This window comes from Myotis davidii, unplaced genomic scaffold (genome assembly GCF_000327345.1).
Source record: "Myotis davidii unplaced genomic scaffold, ASM32734v1 scaffold544, whole genome shotgun sequence".
NCBI classification, from domain to species: Eukaryota; Metazoa; Chordata; class Mammalia; order Chiroptera; family Vespertilionidae; genus Myotis; species Myotis davidii.
In genome coordinates, this window is record NW_006297018.1 from 2,948,572 (window position 1) to 2,962,092 (window position 13,521).

Sequence of the window (13,521 nt, forward strand, 5' to 3'; positions counted from 1 at the left end):
CCACGTCTGAAAGCAGGTTTCTGGCCTTTGTTTACCCTTCTGTATTTGAAACAATGTTGTGGTCCTGCTGGCCGAAGCCCGGGGGTTTTGTTTAGCTTCTATTTTTGTAATATAGTTGCTTAGAGTGCAGCTGCAAGGCCGGCAAGGCAGGTGGGGAAGCTTGGCTTCCTCTGTCACTTAAGCAAGCAAGCCTAATGTTAGCTTCCAGCTGCCTGGCTGCTGGCTGCCATCTTGGCTCTCAATTTGCATATTGCCCCGATTAGCCAATGGGAAGGGTAGTGGTCGTACGCTAATTACCATGTTTCTCTTTTATTAGATAGGATTAAACTATATACAGCTATCAATCATTTTCAGTACAAATTAAGACCAAATTAAAAAAGATTAGATAAAAAATTTCAGAAATGCTCTTCATTATTCTCCAGAAGAAAATACTATAATGTAAATACATAGCAGCTACTCTATTTAATACTACAGTAGTCTAAAAACTCAATGTGAATATTAGAAAATCAGATACTGCAAATCTTAATAAAGACTCGGTAATATAATTAAGTGGTTATAATTTGCTGTATCTGCTATAGGCAAATCATTTTTTTTGGGGGTGGGGGTGGGAGTCTAACTTCTAGTTCCAAATCATTCTCCTATGTATATATTAAAATACTAAAATTTAAAAACGGAGTTATCAAAGATTGTAAAACAAATTTATTTAAGGCCAAGGTCAGAATTTAGATATGAATTTAGGTCTCCTGTATCATGGTCCTAGATCAGCCGTGGGCAAACTATGGCCCGCGGGCTGGATCCGGCCCGTTTGAAATGAATAAAACTAAAAAAAAAAAACACCGTACCCTTTTATGTAATGATGTTTACTTTGAATTTATATTAGTTCACACAAACACTCCATCCATGCTTTTGTTCCGGCCCTCCGGTCCAGTTTAAGAATCCATTGTGGCTCTCGAGTCAAAAAGTTTGCCTACCCCTGTCCTAGATGCTCTATACATCTGACCAAAAGTACCATAATATAACACCAAGTACAACTGCTGTATTTCACACCAGTGCCAACAAGCAAGAACTCAAAATGAGAATTTAAAAAAGTATACAAGCAGTAGTAAAGAATACAAATTCAGTACTTACAGGTGGATGGGAACCACTGTACCATAAGAGGACCAAAGAGTTATGTCACACAGCAGACAGCCTTTAATAATTAATTTCCCATTCCATGGGGAGATGAGAACTTTAAGAAATGAGGGTAAGAAAAAAGCAAATTATTTTACTTATGAACAAAACATTTACTTAAAAAAACCTAAAAGAACCAATTAAATAATTCCTTACCATTTTCACTGAGCTCAAGTCTAGCAGGGGGAGGAAAAAAAAAAGCAATTTTATAAGAGCCAAGGAAACAAATACAGTAAAACAAAATATGTACAGAATTACTTACAAGCTTTTATGAGCTGGTGCCGCCATCTTTTTAGGTTCCTTGTACTGAAAAGCTACAATTACGTAAGGATGAATCTGTCTAGGTCGCTCAGTAACAGTGGCACCTGAAAGCTCATACAAATAATACTAAAAGAAAAAGAATTATAATCAGGGTAACACTATAGAATTCTGTATGCACCAAGTTGATCTCAACCCACCCAGTACTGAAACTTAAGACATTAGAGGCAGAAATGTATCTTAGAAATGATTTATACCTGACTCAGTTCAAAGGCGCGAAAATGACTCGTCTTGTGAGAAACCTTGTTAGTATTTGCAGCCACATGGCAATCATAGCCAGAAGATGGGCTAATATAGTTAGTTGTATAATTCTCAGACACAAACTTGACTTTTCCCTAGAATAAAAATATTAAGACTAATCAGATGTTTTCAAATAGCAGTAATTTTATTCTAGGATTCATTTATAGGTAGCTTAATAAAGATTTCTATGTATTTCAACTGTTAACTGTGTTAAGAATTAGAAGTATGGTTCTTAGAAAATAATCTTTAAAGCCAACAATAGTTTTAATTATCCATGAACCCCTTAAAATTGCATTTAAAAATCAGGTATGTTTGGGCATCTTTCTGAGGCAGAAGTCCGTTTATTTTATCACAATACCAAAGGAATACAAATTTAAGAGAACCATCCCCCCCACCCCCCTGATTTTTTTTGTTAATCCTCACCAAAGGATATTTTTTCCATTGATTTTTTTTAGACAGAGAGGAAGAGAGGGAGAAAGAGGGAGAGAGAAGGGAGGAGGGAGAGAGGAAGAGAGGGAGAGAGGGAGAGAGAAAGAGTGAGAGAGCGAGAGAGTGTGAGAGAGAAACATTGATGTGAGAGGAACACATAGATCAACTGGTTGACCCCTGGGCTGGGGACCAAGCCTTCAACCAAGATATGTGCCCTTGACTTGAATCAAACTCAGACCCTTTGGTTCTTGGCTGACTCTCTACCACTGAGCCAAACTGGCTAGGGCAAGAGAACCATTTTTTAAAAATAAAAATTATATAGCTTACAAAATAGATTGATTATTCAATGACTATACCATAAAAGATGACAAATGAAATCTAAAATTTCAAAAGATGAGTTTTCAAACTGAGTATTAAGTTATCAATTGTAAATTACAGACCATGATATATCTATTACACCAGGACCCAGAAATTCACCAAGTAGCAAATATATACTAAGTGCTTAGCAGACCACTGGCCCGGACTAGTCAATAGTATTTCCCATTATAGACTTGTCTTCATCAAGGTTACATGTCTTCCAGAAAAAGAAGAAAAAAAGCAGTCAAGGTTTTTTTATTTCATATCATGAAATAGCATGATTTTAAAAGCTGTTTTAACAACATGATGATATAGATAGGAAAAATAAAAATATACGAAATATATACCAAAATGAGGATGAGATTACAAATTTTATTTTTGTTTTTACAAGAAGAATTTAATTATTTAAAAGATGTTTTGTTTTGCTTTTGCTGTTAAGATCCTGCCTCTTTATTTATAGGACCACGAAAGGCAATTCTCTGGTCAGAGAAGCCAAAGAATGTAAACAGTAAGGAGGGCTGAGAACATGTAGGCAAAAACTAAACAGCAATATCCACCAAACAGAGAGGGGATACAGGGGCATAAACTGATGGCAGGCAATCTGACATAAATAAAAAACCAAACATTTGTTATCTGAGCTGACAGGTACACTATCTACAGCAGAATTACGGTACTTATTGAGCAAGAGAGGGAAAACTAAGAAAGGAAAAGCAGTGATGTGTGCCAGTGCAACACTAATTTTCCTCTAGTTCTTGGGGACAAAATTTTGAAATATAACATATTTACACTCTTTTAAAAATAAATCGGTTGTTAGATTTATAACCAAATAACTCAGAAAGCTAAAACAAAAGCAAAAACAAAAAGACCACAGAATATGTCTTCAAAAAATCCACCAACCTATAAAACCAGCACTTTCCTACTTGAATGAAAATTCTAATTGCAAGATTCACTCATATTGAACTATTAAAGGGTGTTTAAGAATTTCGAGATCATCAAGTTATAGGTGCCACATAAAGATGTAAACAAGGTCTGGATGTTTTAGGGATAAAGAAAAAAAAGATTTCTTATTGTGACAATTTAAATCAGACAAATGTTTTCTAAATTCATCTCTTTTAACTGTACGCACACTGTTTTACAAGCAGCTACCTGTTTTCTGTCACTTAATGTCTAAAAAGTGGCACTGTGGCCAGGCTGGTGTGGCTCAGTGATGGAGCCTCGACCTATGAACCAAGAAATCACGGCTCAATTCCCAGTCACATGCCTGGGTTGTGGGCTCAATCCCTAGTGGGGTGTGCAGGAGGCAGCCAGTCAATGATTCTGTCTCATCATTGATGTTTCTCTCTCTCTCCCTCTCCCTTCCTCTTTGAAATCAATAAACATATATATATATATTTTAAGTGGCATTGTGGGACAGGAGTGAGAGGAAGACTTCCCCGAGTACTGTGAAGTCTTAAAGGTTGTTTTTTTTTAAAATGTAGATCATATATTAAATAAACAAAAAATCTTTGTCTTTAAAGGAAAGCAGAAATAGCAATTTCATTTTCTGATTTTTTTGAAATATATTTCATTGATTTTTTACAGAGAGGAAGGGAGAGGGATAGAGAGTTAGAAACATTGATGAGAGAGAAACATTGATCAGCTGCCTCCTGCACACTCCCCACTGGGTGTGTGCCCACAACCAAGGTATATGCCCTTGACCGGAATCGAACCTGGGACCCTTGAGTCCGCAGGCCGAAGCTCTATCCACTGAGCCAAATCGGTTAGGGCCATTTTCTGATTTTTCAATAGCTGTCTTTGGTGAGGACTATGTCTAGCAAATGATCTGCAAAGAACATTATCACAGACTGATAACCTTTACTTTTAAAAAGAAAAATTATACCGAAGTACACACAGGCTTTACCTTAATTAGATTACAAATTATAATATAACCAGACTTTCCATGATACCATGGTCTTGCATGAAGACAGTCTGAGTATTTGGAAATGTATACACCTATAAGAGCATAAAATATAGATTAATTTACACTTTTAAAATATTGTTTACACATATACAATTCCAATGTAGGTCTACCCGTAGCTGAACAAGACAAAAGATAAATAAAAGTCAACATTAAAAACTGTTTGAAACTGCTTACTTAAAAAAACACCTTTTTAAGTTATTCTAAAGGTATAGAAACATTAGAGCTAAGTAAGACAAAACATATGTAATTGATAACCAATTTTCAATTAGGGTCCCAATAATGAAAAACAAAGTGTCACACATTTTTGGAAAATTCTAAGTTTGTTTTTTCTCCATGTAATCATCCAGTAAAATGATCTATGGTAATCTGATTCTCAAGTTATTTTCTTAGTAAGTATAGTAACCCCACCTTATCTACAGAGGATACTTTCCAAGACTCCCAGTGGATGCCTGAAACCGTGTGCAGTACTGTACCTATATACTGTTTTTTCCTGTACATTTATACTTACTAGAGGCCCGGTGCAGGGATTTGTGCACCGGTGGGGTCCCTCGGCCTGTCCTACACCCTCTTGGAATCAGGGACCCCTTGGGGGATGTTAAGACTGCCTGTTTCGGCCTGGTCTGCGGGGATTGGGCTGAAACTGGCATTTGGACATTCCCTGAGTAGTAGTGCACGAACGGCAGAAGCCGGGGAGTAGTCCAAGTGTGGGCTGGGCATTGCGCTGCTCCTGCTCATCCCCACCCCGCTGCTGCACCTGCCACTACCACCACCGCTACTCAGTAGCACTGCCTCGAAGGTGGAAGATGCTTGCGCTGTGGCAGCTGACTTGCCAGCCGTGAGCCATGCGTCTGGCACCTGCCAGTCAGCTGAGCGGTGCTCCTGCTGTGGGGCGCACTGACCACCAGGGGGAAGCTCCTGCATTGAGCATCTGTCCCCTAGTACTCAGTGTGCGTCATAGCGACTGGTCAACTGGTCGTTCGGGTGTTTGGTCATTTCACTTAGACTTTTATATACATAGATGATAAAGTTTAATGTACAAATTACGCACAGGTAAGAGATGAACAACAATAACTTATAATACAATAGAACAATGATAACAATCCTATCTAATAAAGAGGGAATATACAAATGCTACATGGTGTTGGGCCAGGGCAGGGGACCTCAGGTCGCACCCTCAACCCCGGTGCCGGGGTATCTGAGGCTGTGCCCCCCACCAGGCGATGCTTGACGAGGGATCTCAGACTGCGCCCCCTGCCTGGCGGGGCCTGATGGGGGATATCAGGCCATGTCCCCTGCCCAGCAGGGCTTAACGGGGGACCTTAGGCCACTCCCCCTGTCCTGGCACCAGGCCAGGGAACCTAGGTCTGTGCACTGAGCCCCAGCGCCAGGCCAGGGGACCTGATGGTGCACTGGACAACCTGAAGCTGCACCGCCCCTGCCCAGTGGGGCTTGACGAGGGACCTGAGGCTGCACCCCTCCCCCCAGTACTGGGTGGGGGGACCTCAGGCAGCCCTGCCCGGCGCCAGGCCAGGGGACCTGAGGCTGCGCCCCCTGCCTGGTGGGGCTTAACAAAGGTGGGGCCAGCCGGGTCTGGATTTCGCCCAATGGGGGTGGGGTCAGCTGGGTCTCACGTGATTTTGAGGTGCCATGGGTGGGCAGGGACTTGACTCTGGGTCCCACGGCGCACCCCAGACTCTGACAGGAGGAAAATTTTCATATACACTTTACTAATTTTCTTTCATCTTTGACACATCTATTATAGAGAAAGGGCAAATAGCAATATTAAAATATTTCCTCTAATCCCCTTTTAATGTGCACGAATTTCATGCACTGAACCACTAGTTTATTATAATAAAGATTATGTAAATGTGGTCTTTCTGCTCTCCAAATATCTTCTTGCACAACCACACCTTGTTTTATTGCTCTTTGCTTCATTATGCTTCACAGATATTGTACTTTTTACAAATTGAAGGTTTGTGGCAACCCTCCATTGAACAAAATCTTTTTTTTAAAGTGTGTTATTATTTATTTATTTACTTATTTATTTATTTTTAATTTCAGAGAGGAAGGGGGAGGAAAGAATAGAAACATCAATGATAGGAGAGAATCACTGATTGGCTGTCTCCTGCACACCCCACGCTGGGGATAGAGTCCACAATCTGGGCATGTGCCTTGACTGGGTATTGAACCATGACCTCCTGGTTCATAGGTTAATGCTCAATCACTGAGCCATGCAGGCTGGGCCAACATCTTAAAAAAATAAAAAAAAATGTTTTTATTGATTTCAGAAAGAGGAAGGGAGAGGGACAAAGATAGAAACATAAATAATGAGAATCATTGATCAGCTGTCTCCTGCATGCCCCCTACTGAGGATCAAGCCTGCAACTTGCACAGGATCAAACCATGACCTCCTGGTTCATGGGTCAATGCTCAAGCACTAAGCACTAGCTGGGCTGAACAAAATCTTTTGATGCCACTTTCCCAACAGCACATGCTCTCCTGGGGTCTCTGTGTCACACTTTGGCTAATTCTTACAAAACTAAGTGAGGCAAAAGGAGGTTTACAGTTATACATGAATGCACACAGAGTTTGTTCTTGTATTATTATATTATTTTCTATATAAACAACTGTAAACCTACTTTTATCCCACCCTATATTTCAAACTTTATTATTACATTTGTTGTTTATTTGTGATCAGTGATATTTGATATTACTATTGCAATTGTGTTAGGGCACCATACACCATGCCCATATAACACAGTGAACTTGATAAATGTGTGTGTTCTGACTGCTCCACTAGCCAGACATTCCCCATTATTCTCCCTCTCTCCTCAGGCCTCCCTGTTCCCTGACACAACAATATTGAAATTAGGACAATAATCCCATAATGGCTTCTAAGTTTTCATATGAAAGGAAGAGTCACACATTTCTCACTTTAAATCAAAAGCTAGAAATGATTAAGTTGAGGAGGCATGTCAAAAGCAAAGATAGGCCTCTCACACCAAACAATTTGCCAAGTTGTGAATTCATGAGAAAAGTTATTGAAGAAAATTAAAAATGAAACTCCAGCCTGGTTAGCATGGCTCAGTAGATTGAATGTCATCCCATGCACCAAAAGGATGCTGGTTTGATTCCCGGTCAGGGCACATGGCTGGGTTGCAGGTTCGATCCCCAGCAGGGGGCATGCAAGAGGCAACCTATCAATGTTTCTCTATCATGGATGTATCTATTTTCTCTCCCTCCCCCTCCTCCCCCCTAAAAAAACAAACGAACACAAGAAACAGAAAAAACCAACAATCAAAATGTAAATTATATATATACTAGAGGCCTGTTGCATGAAGAGATTCGTGCAATAGGCCTTCCCTTCCCTTGGCTGCTGGCACCGGTTTGCCTCTGGCACCTGGGACCCGGAGCCATCAGGTTTCGCTCCACAGGCCCCGGGGCTGTCAGGCTTCACTCCACCGCTTGGAGCCTACGTATGCAAATTAACCATCTTTGTTGGGTTAATTTGCATAATCCCAATTGGCTGGTTAGCGTAGCGAAGGTACGGTCAATTTACATGTTTGTCTATTAGGTAAGATACACACACACATACACTATACTCCAGTGAACACACAAAAGATAAGAAAGTGAATTAGCCTTATTGATGATATAGAGAAAGTTTTGGTAGTCTAGGTAGAAGATCAAACCAGTCACAACGTTCCCGTAAGCCAAAGCAAGACCCTAACTTTCAATTCTATGAAGGTTGAGAGAGATGAGGAGGCTGCAGAAAAGTTGGGCTAGCAGAGGTTGGTTCATGTGTTTTAAGAAACTGTTTCCTTAACATAAAAGTGTAAGGTGAGCCCTAGTTGGTTTCCTCAGTGGTTAGAGCGTGTGGCCTGAAGGGCCTTGGTTTGATTCAGGTTAACGGCACATACCTTAGTCGCAGGCTCAATCCTCAGCCCCAGAACAGGGCACGTTCAGGAGGGAAGCAATTGATGTGTCTCTCTCACATCAATGTTTCTCTCTCTCTGTCTCTCCCTCTCCCTTTCATTCTAAAAATCAATGGGAAAAAATACCCCTGGTGATAACAAAAACAACTAAAAGTGCAAGATGAAGCAGGAAGCACTGATGAAGAAGTTGCAGCAAGTTGTACAGAAGATCTAGCAAAGATAATTAACAATGGTGGATACACTAAATAACAGATTTTTAATGTAGATGAAACAGCCTTATATTGGAGAAAGATGCCATCTAGGACTTTCATAGCAAGAGAATAGAAGGCAATGCTTGGCTTCAAAACTTCAACGGACAGGTTGATTGTCTTGCTAGGGGTTAATGCAGCTGGTGACTTTAAGTTGAAGCCAAAGCTTGTTTATCATTCTGAAAATCATAGTGCCCTTAAGAATTATGCTAAATCTACTCTTCCTGTGCTCTATAACTGGAACAACAATGCCTGGAAAACAGTTTAAAACATGTTTTACTGAGTATTTTAAGCTCACTATTGAGACATACTGCTCAGAAAAAAAGATTCCTTTCCAAATATCACTGCTATTGACAATATACCTGGTCACCAAAAGCTCTGATGGAAACGTACCATGAGATTATTACTATGTTCATGCCTGCTAACACAACACCCATTCTGCAGATCATGGACCAAGGAGTAATTTCAACTTTCAAATCTTCTTAACAAATATATTTTGTAGCTTTGTAAGTTATGTAGTGGAGCTGAGTTGTCCAATAGAACTTTTTGAAAAGATGCAGGGGAAAAAGAAATACATTTGTAAGGCTATAGCTGCCATAAATAGTGATTCCTTTTGATAGATCTGGGCAAAATAAATTAATAGCCTCTGGAAAGGATTCACCATTCTAGATGCCATTAAAAACTTCTACGGTACATGTCCAAAAGTCAGAATATCAACATTAATAGGAGTTTGAAAGAATTTTATTGGAATCCTCTTGGATGACTTGAGTTCAAGACTTCAGTGGAGGAAGTAACTGCAGATGTGAAAACAGCTAGTGAACTAGAATAGAAATAGAACCTGAATCGCTGCAATCTCATGATAAAACTTCAACAGATAAGTTGCTTCTTATGGATGAGAAAAGAGAGCAATTTTTAAAAAATATATTGTTATTGATTTCAGAGAGGAAGGGTGAGGGAGAGAGAGAAAGAAACAACAATGATGAGAGAATAATTCATTGCCGCTTCCTGCACACCGCCTATTAGGGGTCGAGCTTGCAATCTGGGCATGTGCCATGACTAAAATGGATTCCATTCTTGGTAAAGATGTTGAGAAGATTGTTGATAAAAGAGTGGCTAGGATTGAAAGGATTGATTTCAATTTTGAAAGAAGTTCTACAGTGGGTAAAATGCTATCAAACAGGATTGCACACTACGTAGAAATTGTTTGTGAGAAGAAAAATCAATCGATGTGGCAAACTTTATTGTTGTCTTGAGAAATTACCACAGCCACCCCAACCTTTGGTACCAACCACCCTGCTCAGTTAGTAGCCACCAACATCGAGACAAGACCCTCCATCAGCAAAAATATTACAACTACTTAAGACTTAGATGATGGTTATTATTTTTTAGCAATAAAGTATTTTAAAATTAAGACATACACATTGTTTTTAGACTTAGTGCTATTGCATATTTAATAAACTATAACATATCTTTTACATGTACTGGGAAACAAAAAAAAATTATGACTTGCTTTATTGAGATATTCTCTGAGACCAAATCTGTCTCCAAGGTATGGCATTACTCACCCTTCTTCTTGTGATACAATGGTGGAACCATTCCATAAACAAGATGGCTATCACCCACACTTTATGATTATGTTGCCAGAACACAGGCAGATAAGTTTTCTGTTTTTGAAAGCGTGTGGGGTTGTTGGTTCTGCACACCATACCTGGCTTGGTCACACGCCCTGCAGCATTACCACATCATACTAGAGCTAATCTGTCCTTTCATGTTTTATACCGTGGTACCTACTTTGCATTTTTATAAATGTGGGTCCTATTGGGCATCTTCTTCTAGACAAGTTTGGTTTCATCAAAACTGAAGGTTTGCTTTGGATGGTATACTTTTCCTTAATCAACTTCTTCCATTTTTCTGGAAATGTGGCAGCAGATCCTTCACAGGCTAATGTAGCCTCTTCAGTAATTTTTAAAAATTTCAGTCCAAACCTATTCTTGAATCAGTGTAACCATTCCTTACTTGCAGTAAATGGCTTGGTGCTACTCATTTCAGGGGGTCCCTTGCTAAAGTCTTCATATAGGCTAAATGCTTTCTTGCACAAGATAGTCCCATAGATTGGAACACGTTTTCTGTTCATGTCTCCCACCCACAACTTTAATGCTTCTTTTATCTTAAGCACTTGCGCATTGCCTATAATTTTTGCAGTTTGAGGTGTGACAGAAAAACTAGCACTAATTGTTTTGCTCCTTTTCACAATTTCACAGATAGAATACTTGTTCTTATCGTAGATTTTAGTAACCTCAGCATATAATTTTTTTCTTTATTAAATCAAGAACTTTCATCTTCTCACTTAAAGGCAGCATTTTAGGGCTTCTCTTTGGTATATCTGAATTGCTGATATCACTACTCTTAGCTTTGGGGCCATTAATAAGTCAAATAAGGGTTACCTGAACACAAACATGATCTATAACAGTTGATCTAATAACTGAAAGAGCTACAAAGTGACTAATGGGCGGGGAGCATATACAGTGTGGAGATGCTGGACAAAGTGACAATACACGTCATGGGTGGGATGGCACAAAATTTCGTCATGCTGCTCAGAATGATGCAATTTAAAACTTAGGATTTGCTTATTTCTAGAATTTCTCATTGGACAGCAGGTAATGGAAATCATGGAAAAGTGAAACTGCAGATAAGGGGGACTATTATACTCTTATTTAATAACATGTACCAAGGTTTACTATATGGTACGTCTGTGCTAGGCAGCTGTGATACAAAGGGAAATAAAGTAAGGTCCCTGTCTTCAAGCAGCTTATTCTGCTAAACTGTAAATTCTAGTAAAACATGGGTTATATTTGTTTTGTTCACCATTGTATTTACATCATAGCTCAAAATGTAGTATGTACTTAATTATTTATCAGACATATTAGAGGCCCAGCATATTCAAAAGAAATTAGAAGGTGGCCTGGGCAAGACGGGCTGGACATGCCCTGGATCCAACCTCTCGCGTTCCCTACCTGGCCGGCCGCACCTGGGGCAGCACCGATGCTTAAAGGGCATCTGTGGACTGAGCGAGGTCCTTCTGGCAGGTGGGGTCCCTCGGCCTGGCCTGTAGGGATTGGGCCAAAACCTACAGTCTGACATCCCCCGAGGGGTCCCAGAGTGCAAGAGGGCACTCTGCAAAGTTGCTATTGCTCGGCAGCTCCTGCATTGAGTGTCTGCCCCCTGGTGGTCAGTGAGCATCACAGCCGGTCAAATGGCTGAACAGTCAGGCGGTTGCTTAGACTTTTATATGTACAGATATTACATTTGAGGACACACAGAAGTAGAACTAATTAAGTAATTAAATCTGCTTGAGAAAGGAGTTCTTTTCTTTTTTAATTCATTTGTTTATTGGTAATATATTTTTATTGATTTCAGAGAGGAAGGGAGAGGGAGAGAGAGGTAGAAACATCAAAGAGAGTGAATCATTGATTGGCTGCCTTCTGCATGCTCCCTACTGGGGATCAAGGCTGCAACCTGGGCATGTGCCCTTGACTGGAATTGAATCCAGGCCCCTTCAGTATGCAGGCCGATACTCTATCCACTGAGCCAGACCAGTTAGGGCAAGAAAGGAGTTCTTTAGACAGAGAGAGGAAAACAATTCTAGGTAGAGAACAGAGTGAACAAAAGTATGAAAGCATAAAAAAATCATAAATTGTTTATAACAGTAGGCCAGTGTTGAAAGCAGGAGAGAAAGTGGTGAAAGCTGAGGTTGAAAAGAAAGCTTGAAACTATATAGTAAATATTTTTGTAGAATAGCTTAGACTTTATTTTGTAGGCAATAGATACTGATCAAATCTGAGTCTCTAGAGGGGAGAGACAAGAACTAAACCAAACAGAAAAACAATTATAGGAGTTGAGAAAGGAGAGGAGGATCCCCCCAAGGCAGCAGAGCAGCAGTGAGGTGGAGGACGAAAGGACAGATTTCAGAGATATTCCTGAATGTAGATCTCGCACTTGAAATGTAAAAGACAATGGTGAGAACACTTTGATATAATCAAAGAATAATGAACTAGTGGTCAGAAGTTTAGGTTCCAGTTCCAAGTTTGCCATTTACTAATAACCACCATGTGACTGAGGAGTATGTTACTGAAGAGGGAGATGGCCTTAGAGCACAGATACATAAGCCACAGGGTTCTCAAGAAGAGAAAGAACAACAGCCTCTTAAAATTATATAACACTACTTTAATATAAAGTACTAGAGGCCCTGTGGCCCAGTCTGAACCCTCTCCAATCTGGGACACTGCGGGGGACATCCCCCTCACAATGTGGGACTGCTGGCTGCTAACCGCTCACCTGCCTAATGCGTGATTGCCCCTAACTACTTCTGCCTGCCAGCCTGATTGTCCCCCTGCTGGCCTGACTGACGCCTAACTGCTGCCCTAATGGCCCAATTGCCCCAAACTGCCCTCCCCTGCTGGCCTGGTCACCCCCAACTGCCCTCCCCTGCAGGCCTGGTCAACCACAACTGCCCTCCCCTCCTGGCCTGGTTGTCCCCAACTGCCCTTCCCTGCCAGCCCGATCGCCTAGTATAGATTACCCCTGGCTAATCAGCGTGATATGCAAATTAACCACCAACAAAGATAGCGGTTAATTTGCATACGTAGGCTCCAAGGGGCAGACCACAATTATCCTCCCCTGCTGACCTGATCGCCCACAACTGCCCTCCCCTGCTGGCCATCTTGTGTGTTGGAGTGATGGTCAATTTGCATATTACTCTTTTATTAGATAGAATAAACTGATAAAGAAAATAAAGAAAAGGATTTGAAAGCTTCAAATCAAAAATTCTGCTTAAAGAACAAACTTCATTTTCAAATAGAATAAGCAA

The 13,521-nt window shown here is 40.4% G+C and overlaps 1 protein-coding gene across 1 annotated transcript in view; it reads right to left on the bottom strand.

Moving 5' to 3' along the window:
- FAM208B (family with sequence similarity 208 member B) overlaps positions 1 to 13,521 on the bottom strand; it is a 98,119-nt gene that overhangs the window by 48,103 nt on the left and 36,495 nt on the right. The window contains 5 exon segments of the mRNA XM_006772625.2: positions 1,129 to 1,228; positions 1,327 to 1,346; positions 1,433 to 1,557; positions 1,686 to 1,823; positions 4,415 to 4,506. Coding sequence (XP_006772688.2) covers positions 1,129 to 1,228; positions 1,327 to 1,346; positions 1,433 to 1,458 — 146 coding nt within the window. The 5' untranslated portion in view covers positions 1,459 to 1,557; positions 1,686 to 1,823; positions 4,415 to 4,506.